At 45.7% G+C, this 19,632-nt stretch overlaps 2 protein-coding genes across 2 annotated transcripts; one reads left to right on the plus strand and one right to left on the minus strand.

The window, feature by feature from the left end:
* Nucleotides 1–161: 161 nt before the first annotated feature.
* On the minus strand, nucleotides 162–1,733 carry MCCD1 (mitochondrial coiled-coil domain 1). The gene is made up of 2 exons (XM_061146256.1): nucleotides 1,238–1,733; nucleotides 162–491 (listed from the first exon to the last, which is right to left on the minus strand). Exons 1-2 carry the CDS (start codon nucleotides 1,397–1,399, stop codon nucleotides 162–164), a joined length of 492 nt encoding a protein of 163 aa, XP_061002239.1. The 5' UTR covers nucleotides 1,400–1,733.
* LOC133059258 (small ribosomal subunit protein eS25-like) lies at nucleotides 1,398–16,422 on the plus strand. The gene is made up of 3 exons (XM_061146257.1): nucleotides 1,398–1,404; nucleotides 7,154–7,191; nucleotides 15,952–16,422. Exons 1-3 carry the CDS (start codon nucleotides 1,398–1,400, stop codon nucleotides 16,366–16,368), a joined length of 462 nt encoding a protein of 153 aa, XP_061002240.1. The 3' UTR covers nucleotides 16,369–16,422.
* Nucleotides 16,423–19,632: the final 3,210 nt, after the last annotated feature.

The following is a 19,632-nucleotide window of genomic DNA, read 5'->3' on the forward strand; positions in this document are numbered from 1 at the left end:
AGCGTTCCATCCCTTTATTGGATTTGGGGTGAGGTTGTTCTGGGACATAATCCAGAGTAAATTCCTGTGGGGACTGTGTGCCCTGCTGTGAGCTGAGGTCAGTGGGAGGTGTTGAACTGGGATGTGAATGTAAAGACTGCAGAAGCCATGACTTCTCATGACTATCCAACTTCTGGCTCTTTTGTGGCAGTTTCTTCTGTTTTCTTAGGGCCTGGGAGAGGCTGGGATGTTGCTGATCCAAGGGCTGGGGAGGGTGACGTGCAGTTTTCAGGGCTGGAGGGTGAAGGGGCCACTGGTGGAAAGCTTAGGCGACTTCTCCCAGGCTCTCTGTGTCTCCGCATCTGTTCCTTTAGCTTCTGTGTCTTGAGCACCAGGGCCTGGGCTTCCCAGGCCCCCTCTTGCCCTTCCACCAGGGCCTGGTACAGCTCCAGCTGCTGCTCCAGCAGCTCCTCCGCCTGGGCCAGCTCAGCTGTGGGGCGGGGCTGGGGCTCCTGGGGGGGTGGGGGTAGGGCATTAGGGAGAGGTCATCAGCCAGGACTGAGGGCTGAGGCTCCCTGGAAGGGAGGAATTCTACCTCAGCCCCATTAATTTGAGGTCATCTTACTGCAGAGCCAAAGCAGTTTCCTCTCTTGGGCATAGTCCTGGAATGGGGTGTGGGGTGGTGGTAGTTAGAGATCACAGCCCAGGGGGCTGTAACTGGACTTTACGGTGCATTTGGGAAGGGGAGAACTGGCTGTCCCAACCCTCCTGAGAAATGATTAACTGTTAGATGAGGGGAAGTTACTCTGTTCAAGGACTCTGTGAACTGCAAGGAGGGTAGGGTGCAGATAGAGGGTGTCTTGGGGTCGCGAGTGGGGTGGGGGCAGGGAGGGTGCTTTAGGGAACTGAGGGTTGGGACTAGGCCACAAGCGTTGGGGGTGGGGGCATGTGCTGTGCTGTGCTTAGTCACTCAGTCATCTAGGACTCTGCGACCCCATGAACTGTAGCCCTCCAGGCTCCTCTGGATAATCCATGGGGATTATCCAGGCAAGAATACTGGAGTGGGTTGCCATGCCCTCCCAACCCAGGATCTTCCCAACCCAGCCATTGAACCCAGGTCTCCTGCACTGCAGGTGGATTCTTTATCATCTGAGCCACCAGGTCTCCTTTCCGCTGACCTGTGGTGACATGGAGGGGATTCTCTGCCCCCTGGTACAAATTTGCCCTCATGCCCTCCACCTTCCTTGGTGCCACTTACCCTGGAAGGTGACATCTTCCCACTGTGTGTGGAGCTTGTCTCTTCTGTGCTCCTCCTGGGACCCTGGGAACAGCACCTCCAGGAGCCCTGAAGTGTGGGGGCCCAGGATGGCAGGAGGAGGTGACGGCAGCATCGGGAGAGCCAGGCTAGAGGGAGGACCATGGCGGGTGAGGCAGGGAGCTGTCTGAGCCACCTCACAGCCACCAGGAACTGGCTCCCTCCGGGCTGTGGCCTCGCTTCAGTGCCTGGCCCTGCCCCTGCCCTGCTCTGTTGCACCCACCCGCCTCCCAACCTGGCCCCAGAGTCCAGGAACTCAGGTTCCCTAGTGTGAAATTGTTCCTGCCAGGCAAAATTTGCTTTAGAACTCTGGTCCCCAGCCTACCGTGTCTTCTGTCAGTAATTGTTAGCACTGTGTTTCTTACTCATTCCTCTCAGTTCTGCAAGGGAGAATGAATTATGTTACTGCTTGGCAGATGAGGAAATGCTCAGAAGTTCATTCAGCACGCACTCATTCAGCAAGTATGGGCTGGGACCTTCTCTGGGCCGGATGTGCTCAAGGCTCCACAGCCTGTTGGAAAAGCCTAGGTCTGCCAGACTTGAAAGCTCACACCCTTGACCTGGCTCAAGTATTTTCACTTTATTTCCCTTTCCTCTTCTTGCCGGTGACCTTTCTCTTGTCCCTGTTGTGCATTGTACATTGTTGGGGTTTGCCTCGTCTTTTAAGTCAGCACCGTACACGGGTACAGGTTTCAAGCTTGGTTGAACTGGTGAGCACTCCCATCGAATCCACACTAGAACAAAAGCCCTGTCCACTTACTGAGGCTTGTATACTAGACTTCCTGCAGTGTGTCCTGAAATGTCCTGTTGTGGCTAGAGGGCACAGCCATACCCCTGGCTCACAGAGTGGATGGTTCCAACTTTGATCTTCTAGGAAAAAATAGGTCCTCAGAAAAACATGCCCCAGAAAGCAAGGTTGCTGGACAGTGGACAGCTGCAGTTTCTCTCTGGGACATCACACTGAATTTGGAGGGAAGATGGCCTCTGCCATAGCGTGGGGGTCAGAGGAGCAGAGAGGGAGACCTTCCTGGAGGTCAGTGGTTCTTGAACTTGGATTGAAGCAACTTTAGATGAAGTCAGAGATCTCTGGGTTACCCATTAGTTGGCAGGTACCCATTTTTTTGTGGAAAAAGAATGGAGAGTTCCTGTACGATTTTGGAGGAGACAAGCCTTCCCTCTTCTCTCTCAGTGATCGGGTTATATGTGGGGGCTCATTTTTGAACTGCAGTGTGTGCACAGCTTAAAGTCTTAATTGTTGAGACATAAAAGGCCCAAACTACTGTTGTTACAGATAAGGGAAACTAGTACAAGTTTAGACAAGCCACAAGTAACATTGAAGTGAAACTAAGCACATTTATAAATTAAAAGCAAGATTAGCAGCTATTAATTGAGAAACTTCTGGAAGACAGTCTAGATGATGCACTAGTAACAAAGTATCCTACCTGAAGATTAGCCATTTCAATCATCTGAATTTCTATTTCAGGTTATGAACTCCAAAATGGACTAACATCCAGTGATTTGCAGTAGGCAGTCCAAAGCCATGAATTATAGTAGAATCTGGATTTGGCTTTGTCTGTGAGAGCTAAAGAAAAGACTGATAGTTGGATCAGTTCAGATCTATTGGATGAGCTGTGGATCTCAGTCACGGAAACGAAGGGATGAAAATAGATAAATGTAAACCTAGACTTATGTTACTGTATATATATATTTTTGTTATTCCTGAGGGGCTAATAGTCTTTTTCTTTATGTGGTGCAGTTTTATATATGTCTCATAGTTTTAATCAAATGAGAGGTCTGGCTTGGCCTCTGCAGGAGGGGCCTGTCTTCTGCCAGGGACAAGCAGAGGATTATGGGAGGTGTCTGGCACAAGGTCGAGGGGCTGCTCTGCTGATTCCACCTTTACTATAGCATCCTGCCCAGTGGATGGGCAGGCTTGGGGGGACTGATGTGAGTCACGTACCCTTTATGTGAAACCTGGGGAGATGGGTACTTAGGTATATTTAAGTTCACCCACTGCATTAATGTGAGAAGTTTACTGAGAGGCACTTTTTGTTCCTGTCACAGGTGACCTTCATGGTAACTTTTCAAGAGAACTTTCTCATTTCACTTTTTTTGGCATGTGAATGTCCAGTTGTTCCAGCACCATTTATGTATTCTATTCCTGGGTTCTCTGTCCTGTCCACTGACCTACTTTTTTTTTTTTTTTTCACCAATACCACGTTGTCTTGATTAGCATAGCTTTATAGGAAGTCTTGAACTCAGGTAGGGTTTTCAAGTGTCCACTGACTGTTCTATAGTGTGCTGACTGTTCCAGCTCTCTGGCCTCTCCATATGCATTTTAGAATCAGTTTGTCAATACAGGCATTCCTCGGAAATATTATGGGTTTGCAGACCGCTGCAATAAAGTGAATATTGCAATAAAGTGAGTCACATGAATTTTTTGGTTTCTCAATTTAAATATATAAAAGTCATATTTATACAATGTGTGCATGTGTGGGCTCAGTCACTAAGTTGTAACCCCATGGACTGCACCTCACCAGGGTCCTCTGTCCATGGACTTTTCCCAGGCAAGAATAGTGGAATGGGTTGCCATTTTCTTCTTGAAGGGATCTTGCCCACCCAGGGATTGAACCTGTGTCTCCTGCATTTCCTGTATTGGCAGGCAGATTCTTTATCTCTGAGCCACTGGGGAAGCCCATATATACTTTATACTGTAGTCTGTTAAGTGTGTAATAGCATTATGTCTAAAAAAGCAATGTGCATACCTTAATTAAAAAATAATGCTGTTGGAAAAATGGCGCTGGTAGACTTGCTTAACACAAGGTTGTCACAAACCTTTGATTTGTAAAAAATGCCAGTATACTTTATTTTTTATGGAAGTATAGTTGAATTACAATGTTGTATTAATTACTATACAGCAAAGTGACTGTATATATATATTTTCATATTCTTTTCTATTATAGTTTATCATAAGATATTAAATATAGTTTCCTGTGCTATACAGTAGGACCTTGTTTATCCATTCTATATACACCAGTTTGCATCTGCTAATTCCAAACTCCTAATTCAACCCTCTCCCACCACTCTCACCTGATTCTATTTCTTTTTCATAGGTTCAGTTGTGTCATATTTTAGATTCCACATATGGATGATATCATAGGGTACCTTTCACCCAGCTTCCCTTAATGTTAACATCTATCAAAACTGTTGAGATCAAGAAACTAAGAAGTTAAAATTGGTACAATACCATTAGCTAAGCTATAGACTGTTTGGATTTCACCAGTTTTTCCACTAATGTCCTTTTTCTGTTTCAGGACCCAGTCCAGGGTACCAGGCATTAGGTTGTCATGCCTCCTTAGTCTCCTCTGATTTGTTGAGTTTCTTACTCTTTATCTGTTTTCATGAACATTTTGAAGAGTACCAGACAGAACGTTTGGAGAATATCACTCAGGTTGGGTTTGTCTAATATTTTCTCATGATTAAATTGGGTTTATGGGTTTTAGGGAAGAGCACTGTAGATGTGAAAGGCCTTTCTTATCACATCATATCAAGGGTACATGATATCAACATGATCTTTATCTGCCAAGTTTCTCCACTCAGTAGTAGTTTTTCCCTTTCCATTCTCTATTTTTGGCTTCCCAGATGGCTCAGTGGTAAGGAATCTGACTGCCAACGCAAGAGACACAGGAGATGCAGGTTCGATCCCTAGGTTGGGAAGATCCCCTGGAGAAGGAAATGGCAACCCATTCCAGTATTCTTACCTGGGAAATCCTGTGGACAGAGGAGCCTGACAGGCTACAGTCCAAAGGGTCACAAAGAACCTGACACAACTGAGCGACTGAGCACACAGCACATTCTATTCTTTGGAAATGAGTCACCTAGTCCACACTCAAGGGGAGGGAAATTAAACTCCACCTCCTGGACTTGGGATTCTCTTCATATATTACTTGATATTCTTCTGTAAGGAAAGTGTGTCCTTTCTTTGTCCCTTTAAAATGTTTTCCAGTCATTTATGTATTTCAATATGAACTTGAATATTTTTTAAAAAATTTTATTTGACTGTACCAGGTCTTAGTTGTGGCATGCAAACTCTTAGCTGTGGCATATGGGATCTAGTTTCCTGACCAGATATCAAACTCTGACCCCCTGCATTGGCAGCATGGAGTTTTAGCCACTGGACCACCAGGGAAGTTCCTGAACTCAATATTTTTTATTTTGGGTTATAATCCAATATTTATTGTTATTTTGCTGCTGAAATTGTTCCAGCTTTGTTCATAGGGAGCTTTTTCAGGTTGGCTTCTGTGTCCCTTTGACATACTCCACATTGGGGAATTATGCCTTCCTTTCTGGCATTACAAGGCGTTCCAGGCTCATCTTGTATTTTTTTCTGTTTTAAGCCTACAATCAGCTATTTTTCTAAAGACCCATGGTTCCTTTTATTGGAGGGTGTTTTAGCCAAGATCTGGGTATTGAGTGCTCATTTCGCTTTTCTAAAGAGGACAGAGTTTCCAAGAGCTGCCCAAGCTCATATAGGCAAATGAGAGGCTATCCTTTCAGCGCCACATTGGAGCTTATTTAGTGCAAACTTTACTACCCTACACAATGGCCAGTTTTCCATATGTGCCTTCATTCCTTAAAGTTTCTGTTTTGTTTTTTTGTTTTTAGCCTGTAGGGCTGAAACATTAATAATTTAATTTCCTGATATTTGTAGACTTCCCTGAAAGAAAAATTTCAAGTTTCATTAAGAAGTTCCACTTACAAAAGTAGAGTGGGATGGCAGAAGGAATCAGTTACATTTTTCTTCCATTCCTGCCGCTATTTACATGTCTCTGGGCCGGGCAGGGTGGGGGGCGGGGGAGGGGAGGGGAGGATGGCTCTCGGACTCTGAGAGAAAAATAATGATATGGAATCGCCTTTCCCAAACCCCTTGATTTCTGCCGCCTTTCTTGGTCACTTCCCCAAACCCCTTGATTTCTGCTCTGTCTGTGCCCATCCTCTCTCCCAGTCGTTGGCCTTTTCCTTCCTCCAACCTCAGCTAGAGCCCAGCCTCTTGCCTGGCACCTGCTCCTCAGGGAGAAGTGAGCCATTCTTACCACTGGAGGGCAGAAGAGAAGAAGAGAGGTCAGGTCCTGGGGATGTGGGAGAAGGTGCCGCAAGAATCACTCATAGAGAATGGACATGTGGACCAGGGAGGGAAGGGGAGGGTGGGACACACTGGGCGATCAGGACCGACATATATACACTACTATGTGTACAACAGATAGCTAGTGGGAACCTACTATAAAGCACAGGAAGCTCAGCTCCGTGCTCTGTGATGACCCAAAGGGGTGGGTTGGGGGGCCCTGAGAGGGAGGTCCAAGAGGGAGGGGATATATGAATATATATAGCTGATTCTCTTCATTGTACAGCAGAAAGTAACATGACATTGTAAAATGATTATACTCCAATTAAAAAAAAGGTTAGAACTGGAAGGGCTTTCAAATGAGGGTGAAATGTGAGTGACCAGAGGGCAACTGAGGACATTTCCAACGTCTCCATTGAGGAGGGAAGGGAGGGCCCTTGGGTACAGCAGCAGAGCCTTGCCCGGGTCTGGATGAGATTCACCCCCACCCTCACCCATCCTCTGACAACATCTCATCCCACGTCACACTGAGGGGCCCCTTCAGGCCCAGGTGCTCCACCAGCCAGAGGTATCTCAGGTCTTCTTCAAGGAGGACCCCCACAACCCCCACTTGTAAGTCTTGTCACCCCTCCACGGTGGGTCCCTGAGTCCTGAGTTCCTCGTCACTTCCCTCCCTTCCTGCAGCCGGGTCAGCACTCTGCCGACAGTTCAGCCTCCCAGAGCGTGATTGCCCTCAGGGTCCCCCTTTGTCGGTGACCACGACCCTGGGTGGACGGTGAGGGGGGTGGATCCAAAGAGAGAGGGCAGAGAGAGGGAGGGGGAGTCCCACCTCACGTCCTGCCCCACCCCCAGTCTTCCTCCACAAGCAGTGCCTTCTCCCTCCCCCACCCCAGGACTTTCAAAGGCCAGAGCAGGAAAGAGAGACCCAGGACCCCACACCTTTCTGTAAGAAGTCTGTTCACAAGGGTGCCCACCTCCAATCCCACTGCAGTTTTACTGCCCACCTGGGGCAGTCCTGGGTATGCAGAGGTTGATCCAGCAATGCTCTTCCTTCACATATCTGCACGACTCGGTTCCTCACCTGCTTCAAGTCTGCTCAGCTGTCACCTCCGTGAGGCCCACCCTGACCACCCTCTTTTAAAGCGCCACCTCTCCCGTCACCTTGCAGTGACTGTTGACTTTGTATTATTTTTTCTCTGTATCCCCTATCATTTTCTAACATATTGTGAAGATATCTTTTCCCAAAGAGGACCTCAACAGCACCGCCCCACATGCTCTTTTACAATTGACCTCTCCATCCCCTGTCTACAGCTGAGGGCTAATTCCTCTCTTCTTGAATCAACAACCTGTAAGCATCAGGAAAGCAAGTGTTTTGCCTATTTTGATTAAATAGCCATCAGTCCTAGAACAAAGCCTGGCACAGAGGCACTCACTATTTGTGAAGGGATGAATAAATGCTGTGACAAGATTCCTTAAAGCTGGGTCTGAGGCTTGGAAGAGGGGAGTTTGCTGGTGTTTGGTTTTGGAGGTTGTCTTAGTCTGCTCAGCCTGCCATAACTAAATACCCCAGGCTGGGTGGCTTAAGTGACAGAAATTTATTTTCTCACAGTTCTGGAGACTAGAAGTCCGAGATCCAAGTGCTAGGAAATTTGGATTCTGGTGAGGGCTCTGTTTTTGGCTTGTAACTATCTGTCTTTTCGCTATGTCCTCACATGGCTTCTCCTCTGTACAAAGTGGGGGTGGAAGGGAGGAGAGCACAAGCTGGTGTCTCCTTCTAACTGCAAGCTTTACCAGACTAGGGCCCCACCCTTATGACCTCATTTAACCTTGAGTGTTTACGCTGCCATGTCTGACTCCTTGTGACCCATGGACGGTAGCCTGCCAGGCTCTTTGTCTGTAGGATTCTCCAGGCAAGAATGCTGGAGTGGTTTGCCATTTTCTACTCCAGAGGATCTTCCCAACCCAGGGATCAAACTCGTATCTCTTGTGTCTCCTGTGTTCGCAGGCAGATTCTTTAATACTGCTGCCACCTGGGAAGCCTACAAATGTAAGATGGGAAACCACAAAAGTCCTAGGAAAAAACATAGGTTTAACACTCTTTGACAGAAACTGTAGCAATATTTTTTTTGGATCTGTCTTCTAAGGCAAAGGAATAAAAGCAAAAATAAAGGGGAGCTAATTAACATTAAAAGCTTTTGCATAGGAAAGAAACCACCAACAAAATGAAAAGACAACCTATAGAATGGGAGAAAATATTGCAAATAAAATGACCAGTAAGTTAATATCCAAAATATATAAACTGCTCATACAACTCAACATAAAAAACACAAATAACCCAATTAAAAAATGGGTGGAATACCTGAATAGACATTTTCCCAAAAAAGACATACGGACAGCCATAAAAAGATGCTCAACATCACTAATCATTAGAGGAATACAAATTAAAACCACAATGAGATATCACCCCACACCTATCAGAATGGTTATCATCAAAAGGAACACAAATAACAAATATTGGCAAGGATGTGGAAGAAAGGGAAATTCTGTAAACTGTTAGTAGGGATGTAAATTGGTGCAGCCTTTGTGGAAAACAGTGTGGATGCTTCTCAAAAAACTAAAAGTAGAACTACTATGTGACCCAATAATTCCACTCATGGATATATATTCAAAAAAAGAAAACTAATTGGAAAAGATGCATGCACCCCAATACTCATAAGCATCATTATTTATAATTGCCAAGGTATAGAAACAACCTAAGTGTCCATCAACAGATGAATGGATAAAGATGTGATACACATATACAATGGAATACTACTCAGCCATTAAAAAGAATGAAATTTTGTCATTTGCAACAACATGGATTGACTTGAAGGGTATTATGTTAAATGAAATAAGTCACAGAGAAGGAAAAATAATACTGTATGATAGTATTTATATGTGGAATATAAAAGAAGCTAGTGAATATAACAAAAAAGAAACAGGGATTTTCCTGGCAGTCCACTGGTTAGGACTTGGCACTTTCACTGCTGTGGCCCAGGTCGAATCCATGAAGTGTGGCCTAAAATACAAGCTAGAAAGAAAAAAAAGAAATGGACTCACAGATATAAAGAATAAACTAGCGGTCACCAGTGGGGAGAGAGATGGGAATAGGGGCCAGACAAGGGTGGGGATTAAGAGGTACAAACTACTACGTATAAAATAAAGTACAAGGATATATTGTACAACACGGGGAATATAGCCAATATTTTAAAATAACTATACATGGAATGTAACCTTTAAAGTTATGAATCATGTTGAACCCCTGGAATTTTTATTGTACATCAAGTATACCTCAATTAAAAAACACAATCGTATGACAAAACCCACTGGAAAAAAAATAATAATAATAATAATAATAAAAAAAAAAAACAACACAATCACACGGAGGGGGTTAGGGCTTCAACATATGGATTCCGAGGCCACAACTCAGTGCATCAGGGTCTCCTGTGATGTGTGTTTGTTACCCACCAGTTGATCTTGGTTTCCTGAGCCTCTCCTCTCTCAGTGTCACCCCGAACTCTTGGTCTTGCCACATAAGCACAGCAGACAGGCTGTGTCTGTGTCTTACCCACCATCAACTTCCTCTGACCTCTCTTGGGCCAGGGAAGGGGGGTCCATCTAGATTGTGGGGTCAGGGGTGGCTGCTGTCCAAATTGCAGCCTGGTTCAGCTGCCGCACAGGGGCTCTGGGGAACCCTTCCTTGGCTTGTGAGCCCCGTGTCTGCTCAGGCTGCTGTAACGGAATATCACAGAAGATGAGAAGTCCAAGATCAAGGTGTCAGCAGATTTGGTGTCAAATGAGGGCCCTCTTCCTGATTCACAGATGGCTGTCTTCTCACTGTGATCTTCCATGTGGAAGGGGAAAGGGAGCTCTCCGGAGCCTCTCTTTGATAAGGACACTTATACCATTTATGAGGGCTCCACCCTGGTGACCTGACCTCCCAAATGCCCTACTTCCAAATACACTGGGGATTTGGTTTCAACACAAGAATTTCGGGGGATACAAACATTCAGTCTATAGCACCTGAAGTCCTGGATCAGTCATCAGGGTAGAACTGAGACTTGGGGCTGGGGTTGCTGAACTCCCAAGTTCAGGGGGTGGGGGTAGCAGGGAGCAGGGCCTGAGGGGTCCAGTCTGAGGGATCTGGGTGCTTGGGTCACCAGAGAGGAAGGAGGTGGACTCATCCCAGAGTCCTCTGGAAGTGAGCTGTGGAGGGTGTAGGGACCGCCACTAAGAAGTGGGTATTTTTGGTCATCTGGGTCTCATTGCTGAGGTCCCTGAAGCCCATGGTGGTGTCTGGCCCCCACAGCGTGCTGAGCACTTGATCCCCAGGCGCCCCTTGACCTGGTATGGAAGCTCTGGTTGTCTAGGGGATGGAGGGAATAACTGAAGAACATGACAAGCCATTCCTTGAGGCTGGGCTCAGCAGACATGGCAGTGAGGTCCTAGCGCAGGAAGTAGGACCCTGGAAACCCTGGGAATTTGATGCCAGAGTTGGTCCCCACAGGGACAGCCCAGCACCTGCCCTTCACTCTCTATGGCCCAGCACCCAGAAACCCGCTCCAAACAAAACCCGCAGTGTCCCCTAGACCAGCCTTTCTCAGGTCATGCTCCTCCCTGGCTCCTTCCTCTCTCCTCCTTGTAACCTTCAACTCCTTGATGTCCTTATTTCTGCCCTACGCTCACTCCCCCTGGAGCATCGGCTCCTTCCTGAACCTAGCTCACTGGGAGCTCTTTCCACTCCGGGATCCCATCCCCTGTCCTGAAACGCACTGGACTGATTCCCAGGTGCAGAGGTCCTCCAGCTCAAGGCAGCAGCAGGGACAACCAAGCGATAAGGACTCGGGAGGTCTAGGTCCCATCTCAGGAGACTGAGGGCATCGTTTTTCTTGTGGGGTCCACCTGGGACCTGGGAACCAGTGGTTATGGCCTGGAGGCACTGTGCTTTGAGGCAGAGTCCACGGTGACTCAGTGGGAAGGAAACGTGTGTCAGTGTGGAATTTGGGAAACACCTCATACTCGCCAGACTGACAGAGGATGAAGGCCCCCTCTTGTGTTTAAAGCCGTATTCCGGTTCTGGGAGCCGCCAGAGACCCTGGGAGGGTCCTGGCTGAATAGGAGAGAGCCACGTCTCCTGTCCTGAGCCCTGTGGCCACACGGGGGCGCCAACACACTGCTCTGCGTGGCCTGGAAGGGTCTGGGCTCTAGATTAGTCAGAGATGGCTGTCCTCAGGACTGAGTACCAATGTGGGGAAACAGCTTCTGAGCTGCTCTGGACTCCACTGGTGTCAGGGTCAGGGGTGGTCCAGGGACGGAAGGAGAATAGAGTTCTTATACTAACTCTGAGGTTACCACCCTTACCCTGTGACTCTCCTGCCTCTTGGTGACAACATCTGGGAAAATGGAAAAAAGAGCATTTTCTTCTACACTATTTCTTTTCAGTACTCCTTGATGTAGCAACAGTAACAATATCTATATAAGTTTTTTCTCAGGAAGAATATGTGAAAAATTGATAAAATGCTCACCTCTGGCAGAGTACCTAGGTGCCAGGGATCTGGGGAGGGAGGAAAATTTTCCACTTGCAAGTCTTTTGGAATATCTTGAATGATTTTTGAAAAATATGTTGCATTAAAAATCCCTCTTGGGGGAGGGTACATGTGTATATCTATGACTGACTCATGTTAATGTTTGGCAGAAACCAACACAATTATATAAAGCAATTATCCCTCAGTTAATAAATACATTTTTTAAAACAAAACAAACAAAAATCCCTCTTGGGAATTCCTTGGCAGTCCAGTGGTTAGGACTCTGCACTTTCACTGCAGAGCAGCCCAGTTTCAATCCCTGATCTGGGAACTAAAATCCCACAAACCACAAAACATTCACACACACACACACACACACACACACACACAATCCCTCTCAGTAACAATAAGGAAAAATGTAAAGAAAAGAAAATCTATAAAAGAAAAAAATCTTTCTCATTTATGAGACTCTTTCCTATTTACTTGCAGTGCACACGCTGTGGTCCTCTGATATGATTCAGGCCTCACATGTGTGGTCCCTCCAGCACTCGCAGGGTGTTCACACCTCAGAGCCATCCAGGCTGTTCTCTGGCCTGAGAACTTGATCCCCAGACAGCAGTTCTCTCCCGAACATTCTCTTCAACTGTCCTTACTGAGAGCCCCTCCCTGCGTGGCTCACCGCATCTGGGTCTCCAGCCTCTCTCTACCCACTGCCCTGCATTGATTTTATTTAAACCCTAGTTGTTGTTTGTGGCTAAGTTGTGTCCGACTCAGTGACCTCATGGACTGTGGTCCAACAGGCTCCTCTGTCATGGGATTTTCCGGGCAAAAATACTGGAGTGTGTTGCCATTTCCTTTGCCAGGGGATCTTCCTGACCCAGGGATTGAACTTGCACCTTCTGCATTGGCAGGTGGATTCTTTACCACTGAGTCACTTGGGAAGCCTCACACCATGGTCACTAATGCACATTTTCAAGAGACGTTTCTCTCCTTCCTCTAGAACATAAGCTTTATGAGCACAAGTGTAGAGACCTTGGTTGTTCACAGCTGTATTCCTATCTCCTTGAATAGTGCCTGGTTGTTGCTTTAAAAATACTTATTGAGTGAATGAATGGGTGAGTGAATGAATGAATTAGTGAGTGAATGAATGAGTGAGTGAGTGAATGAATGCGTGAATGAATACACAAGCAGCCTGGCGCATTCACAGACACACACTGCCAATCACCAACACACACAATACTGTCACCCACACTGACACATACACAGAACACACATACATACATTGTCACACTCACACATTCTCACATGCACATACTCTTGAAGCCGAATTTTCATTCAACATTAGGTTGTGGACATTTCCCATGCATTATTACTTCTAAAAGTTTTCTCAAACTTTTTGTGAAACATTTCAAAGATACCTCAAGTTTGAAAGAATAGTACAATAGCCATCCTAGATATAGTGATGTTAATATTTTGTCATATTTTCTTTGTGTATGTAATAAATTGTATTTCCATGATTTTTGCTGAAATCCTTGAAAATCACTTGCCAACATCATGCCAACATCCCTAGCTATTTCAGTGTCATCTCTTGAAAAGGAAACTGTCTTCAAACAATATTATCATACTGAAAAATAACTGTAATTCCCTAACATTATAAAATGTCAAAGTAATATAAAATTCTCTTAATTATCCTCCATCTATCTTTCATTTGGAGAGAGGAACGCTTGGTTGTGCTATCTCTGAATTTTCCTTCTCTTCTCTCTCTCCAGCCTCTAATGACAACTCCAAAGAAAACTGAAAAGTAGAAACATTTTTTTTCTACTTCTTTTGCAGCTTTTTGACACTCAGTTTTCTGACACAAATCATCTCTTGTTTGGGAACAACATCTCAGTGTCTACATAAAATCCCACAGTGTGATGAGCATCTTGGGACAGTTGGGACTTGGGACAGTTGCCCTGCGCCTTCTGTTCTCCTTATGAGGGCAGAAGAGGGGCCCCTGTGCCAGGGTCACCCCTGGTTCCCTGAGAACTCACACCTCCAACAGCAGGTGTCAAGGCGGACCTGAGCCCTCAGGGTGACAGTGAATTCACGTAATCCTCGAAGACCCCTCCTCCCCTTCAGGCGTTCCATCCCATAGTCAGGGGATCCAGAGGGGTCCACACACAGGAACCAAGACCCAGCCACCTCAACCCTTGTCATCTCCACCATCTTCTTCACCCCAGAGCCCAAGTGACAGCCCCAAACCCCTGATCCTCTCCACCTTCATCTCCCTGTCAGCTGCCTTGACCCACCAGGACTAATCTCATTATGCCCTTCCCGTTTGTCTTAGTCACGACAAGCCCCCAAATAGTCTGGCCTCTCATCTGTGTTAGAGGCTCTGCACACCTCTATTATGTCTCCTCTTCCACTCCTCCTCAGCTCCTGAGTGTTTCCACAGCAACCCCTGGTCTCAGACGCTGACCAGCAAAATCTCTAAAGTCCTCCTTCAGGATGTTCCCTTCACCCCCCCAGCTCTGACAGAAACCTGGGTCTCCCAGAGGACACGGTCCCTCTGAAGTCCTCTGATACTGTTTCCTCGTCCATGGATCTTGTACCCCTGTACCTGGGGGTGGGTGGGGTCCTTCTCCTTATGACTCCCTACAGACCTTTCTCCCGCCCCCTTCCCTAACATCCTCTGGTCTGACATCAGGTTAGAGCCCCCACTCTGCTCGTTGTGGGCCTTCCCCATGGACACCCAGCCCGTTCCCCTCATTCCTTCTCTCTCACAGCTCCTGACTCGCCATCACTGACTCTGACAATGTAGCTTCTTGGTCTCGGGTGATTTCAACATGAGATGTATAGGCTGAATAGTGGCCCTCAGTGTGGTCCATGGCCAAATCCTTGAACCTGTGACATGTTCTGTCTACACAACTCTGGGTTTTGCAGGGTAGGAGGTCTCAGTTCCACAAAGGGGGCACTCTTACAAGGGGACATGACAAGGGTCCCATTGAACCATACCCTATGACTGCCACCCAGCAAGCTCTGGAGTCCATGTGCCTGAAGACCAGCAGGTGAGAGGAGGGGTCCTCTCTTCTCTAGGCAGGAGCGATTGAGTCTGGTCCTCAGGAGAGACGGAGTTGCTGCTACATAACTGGTGCAGGAGGACTACATGGGGAACTCAGGTGAGAGACTTGGGTGCCTGCTGCTTCTCCCTGTCCCAGTGAAACCATGAATGTTAGGTGCGGTGACCCAGCATGAGAAGGGTTTGATTTCCAAGGGTCCAGACGCCTCAGGTGGGAAGGTTTAGGACACATCCCCAGGTGAGGCACAAGGGCTCCTGCTCCTGTCTCTCAGATCCAAGGCAGCATTTATGCATAGACCCTGCTTCCCCTGGGCTGTTTCCAGACAATGACAGGTCGCAACAGTGACCCTATGGGAGGTTCATTTCCGGGAGACACAGGGCTCCTCCTGAGGCCTTCTGTGGCTCAAGAACTCTTCTGTGGCCTTGCTCAACTTCACTTCCATTGCCTAGGGGTCTAGGATAGTCCAGTGAACCTTCTCTCCTGTCTGCCTCTAGGGGTCAGATTGTATCTCAGTCCTGCGGGCTCTCCCAGTGTTTTCTGCCCGCCTCACATTCTCTGACAAGTGTTTCCCCTAATAAAACACTGGCGAGTTCAGTCTCATCTTGGCAACTGCTTCTTGGAGGACAGGGACTAACAAGATCATTTTCATCTGTGCACCAATAACCTATTACTTATTTCATCTTATAAAACCTTTCTCTTTATCCAGCTTCTCCGACCAACATCTGCTTCATTTCGCTTGTCTTTTTAGTATGTTTGAGTTGTATTTGTTGCTTTAAGACACTAAGTTTTAGGGTAATTTTCTGTTCAATAAAGCTAAGTAATAAAGCTCTAATTCAGTGGATATTGTCTAAATCTGTTCTATTTCCTTGCATTTTAAAAATGCTATCTACTTTTTGTCCGACATCTTAGCGAGGCGGCAGTGGTCACAGTTGCTCTCCGGCCTTCGCTATACTGCCCAAGGACGACAACAAGAAGAAAGATGCCGGAAAGTCGGCCAAGAAAGACAAAGATCCAGTGAACAAATCTGGGGGCAAGGCCAAAAAGAAGAAGTGGTCCAAAGGCAAAGTTCGGGACAAGCTCAATAACCTAGTCTTGTTTGACAAAGTAACATATGACAAACTCTGTAAAGAAGTTCCCAACTATAAGCTTATAACTCCAGCTGTCGTCTCTGAGAGACTGAAGATTCGTGGTTCCCTGGCCAGAGCAGCCCGTCAGGAACTCCTTAGTAAAGGACTTATTAAACTGGTTTCAAAGCACAGAGCTCAAGTGATTTACACCAGAAACACCAAGGGTGGAGATGCCCCAGCTGCTGGTGAAGATGCATGAACAGGTCCCACCAGCTGTACATTTTAAAAAATAAAACTTTATTAAATAAAAAAAAAAAAAGCTATCTATACTTAATATTTCCAATTGCTCTCCTCTTGTTCTCTCTTTTACTAATTTGGACTTTTCTTTTTCTTCTCCTCCTCCTCGGCTTTCTTCCTCCTTCCTTTCTTTCTTTTTAATATGAGGACTCCAAATATATAAATTAATACTATATGGTTGTGCTAAAAGGAAGGATTCTCAGGACCCATATGCTGAAAGTGTGATGCCATTTATATACACATTCCTTTTCTTTTTTCTTTTTTTAAAAAAGTTAAAAAAGATAATTTTATGTGTTGATTGGTTGTGCTGGGTTTTTGTTGCTGCACAGGCTTTTCTCTAGTTGCAGTGATCGGGGGCGATTCTCTAGTTGCGGTGCACGGGCTTCTCATCTCAATGGCTTCTCTTGTTGTGGGGCACAGGCTCTAGGGCGCTCAGGCTTCAGCAGTTGTGGCACGTGGGCTCAGCAGTTGCGGTTCCTGGGCTCTAGAGAACAGGCTCAATAGTTGTGGTGCACTGGCTTAGTTGCTTCACAGGAGCGATCTTCCCAGACCAGGGATTGAACCCATGTCTCCTGCATTGGCAAGTGGATTCTTCACCACCGAACCACCAGGGGAGCCCCAACACATTCTTTTTCAATTAACACCACACTGCAATTCAACAATACATCAATAAAATTAAAATTTAAAAGTACAATGCCAGATATACGGAATAAAACTAAAAGAAATGAAGTTATTGTTAGAGTCAGAAAAATATGCCAGGGTGATCTGCACTGCAAGTGACTTTCAACACAGGAAGTGGGTTTTACCTCTTGCTTTCTGCCTTTCTGCTGAAAACAGCTTCCTCTGACCAAACACATGAACAGCATGAACACTTACACAGCCCTAGTGAAAATTTAAATTGAATTAAATTAAATTAGCCTTATCTAGAATGGTTACAGTACATATATCATACAACCCAACAGTATTACTCCTGATCATTCACTCTGGGGGGCTGCTTGCCTATGTGTCCTAGGAGACATGTACATTAATGTTTACGGCAAAAACTGAAACACCATATGTTCATCCAAAGGAAAATAACTGTGATACAATCACAAACTAAAACTTTTCCAGCAGTAAAATGAGTGAATCTTTCTATCAGTTATCAGATAACTCACCTACCCATAACATTGAGTCACAGAAGAATACACGCCTGTATGTTTTCACTGAACAGGAAGGTCAAAAACAGGCCGAACTAAATAACATTTGGTTTGGGGGTATATGCACTTACTATAAAATCATTAGAGAAACTCAGTAAACACAAATTTCAGGATAGATGTTATACACGGGAGATGGGATTGAGAAGTGGCATGCGGGATCTTAGTGCCCCAACTAGGGATTGAACTCATGGTTGCTGCAGTGGAAGTGTGGAGTTTTAACCACTGAACCATCAGACAAGTCTCCTTAGCTTCACATCTTATCTCAGAGGTGGGTCCCGAGGAGTATCAGAACTCCTTAAACTGATATTTTTGAAACTGGAGTTTGTGAACCATTTCGGATTAATTTTTTTTCAATGAAAGGGAAAATTACATACTGAAGTTTATTTCAAGGATCCTTAGTAAGACCTACTCACAGTGGAACTAACCCACAGCCAAATACTGTGAACCATATTAGAGAGAGAGGATCCAGGATGCCATAGAAATATCTTTGTCTAGGTCATTTGCTCTTTTGTTCTCTGGCATCTCTGTCAGTTTCCTGCTGCACAATGTTTAATCTGATGCTTAAGGTCTTGTGATGGCTTACACACGTCACTTACATTAACTTCACATTCACCTGGCTTAAATACATTTACGGAACAAAAAAGTGCATTTTGCTCAGTGTAAATTAAGCTGGAAAAATATAAAGGAATATCATCTTTGATAATATTACCTGATGAGATTTCATTTTAACTAGAAAAATAAGAATCTCATGGGATGGAGATGGGAGGAAAGTTTAGGAGAGTGGGACGTGGGTGTACCTATGGCTAATTCTTGTTGATGTGTGACAAAAAAAACCACAAAATACTGTAAAGCAATTATCCTTCAATTGAAAGGAAAGAAAAAAAAAGAAAAAGAAGAATCTTTTACTTTAGTCTCCCTCCCCCTCCGAGCTTAGTATCATGACAACAGTTTTGATGTGACTCATTAGACAGGAATGGCTAATTTTGATCTAGGAACAAAGTTTTACCTAGATCAGAATCATCCCTTGGACTGCAAGGAATCCAACCAGTCCGTCCCAAGGGAGATCAGTCCTGGGTGTTCATTGGAAGGACTGATGTTGAAGCTGAAACTCCAATACTTTGTCCACCTGATGCAAAGAGCTGACTCATTTGAAAAGACCCTGATTCTGGGAAAGATTGAGGGCAAGAGGAGAAGGGGACGACAGAGGAGGAGATGGTTGGATGGCATCACCGACTCAGTGGACATGGGTTTGGGTTGACTCTGGGAGTTGGTGATGGACAGGGAGGCCTGGCGTGCTGTGGTTCATGGGGTCACAAAGAGTTGGACACAACTGAGTGACTGAACTGAACTGAACCGAATTGTCCATAGCTACCTAATCATTTACATATAGCTATTATATGTTTCCAGTGTATAGAATTTGCAGGGAAATCTTAGAGACCTTGGGGTATCTCACTTCTCTGTCTCAAACTTTTATTAGTAGTAATAGCGTTAGTCACTCAGTTGTGTCCGACTCTTTGCAATCCCACGGACTGTAATCCGCCAGGCTCCTCTGTCCATGGGATTCTCCAGGCAAGAATACTGGAGTGCATTGCCATTCCCTTCTCCAGAGGAACTTCCCAACCCAGGGTTCGAACCCTGCTCTCCTGCATTGCAGGCTGTTTCTTTATCGTTTGAGCTACAGGGAAGACCTGCAAACTTTTATTATTATGTTCCAAAAAGAAGTTTGAAGCACTCAAAAATAATTGACAAAAGGAAGCATTTGATTTACAAAATCCTGAAAGAATATTTAATTTTGATTTTAACACGTGGGTAAATTCTTTGATGTTCCTCCCTTCCAGAAGTGGAGCTTCATTTTCTGCTCTTGAGTTTGGGTTGGACTTAGTAATTCACTTAAAAATTTTCTATTTGTTTGGCTGCATCAGGTCTCAGTTGCAGCATGTGGGCTCTAGTTTCCTGACCAAGGTTCCAATCTGGGCGCCCTGCATTAGGAGCATGGAGTCTTTGCCACTGGACCACCAGGGAAGTCCCAA

The sequence above is a fragment of the Dama dama genome, chromosome 7 (genome assembly GCF_033118175.1).
Source record: "Dama dama isolate Ldn47 chromosome 7, ASM3311817v1, whole genome shotgun sequence".
Lineage (NCBI taxonomy): Eukaryota > Metazoa > Chordata > Mammalia > Artiodactyla > Cervidae > Dama > Dama dama.

What these genes read in the sequence shown, in the direction of transcription:
- LOC133059258 (XM_061146257.1), top strand. An exon ending in ACCACGACCCTGGGTGGACG is followed by an intron (nt 7,192 to 15,951) that starts GTGAGGGGGGTG and finishes CCGACATCTTAG; the next exon opens with CGAGGCGGCAGTGGTCACAG.
- MCCD1 (XM_061146256.1), bottom strand. Translation starts at nt 1,399, where the DNA reads ATGGTCCTCCCTCTAGCCTGGCTCTCCCGATGCTGCCGTCACCTCCTC. An exon ending in GGAAGATGTCACCTTCCAGG is followed by an intron (nt 492 to 1,237) that starts GTAAGTGGCACC and finishes CCACCCCCCCAG; the next exon opens with GAGCCCCAGCCCCGCCCCAC.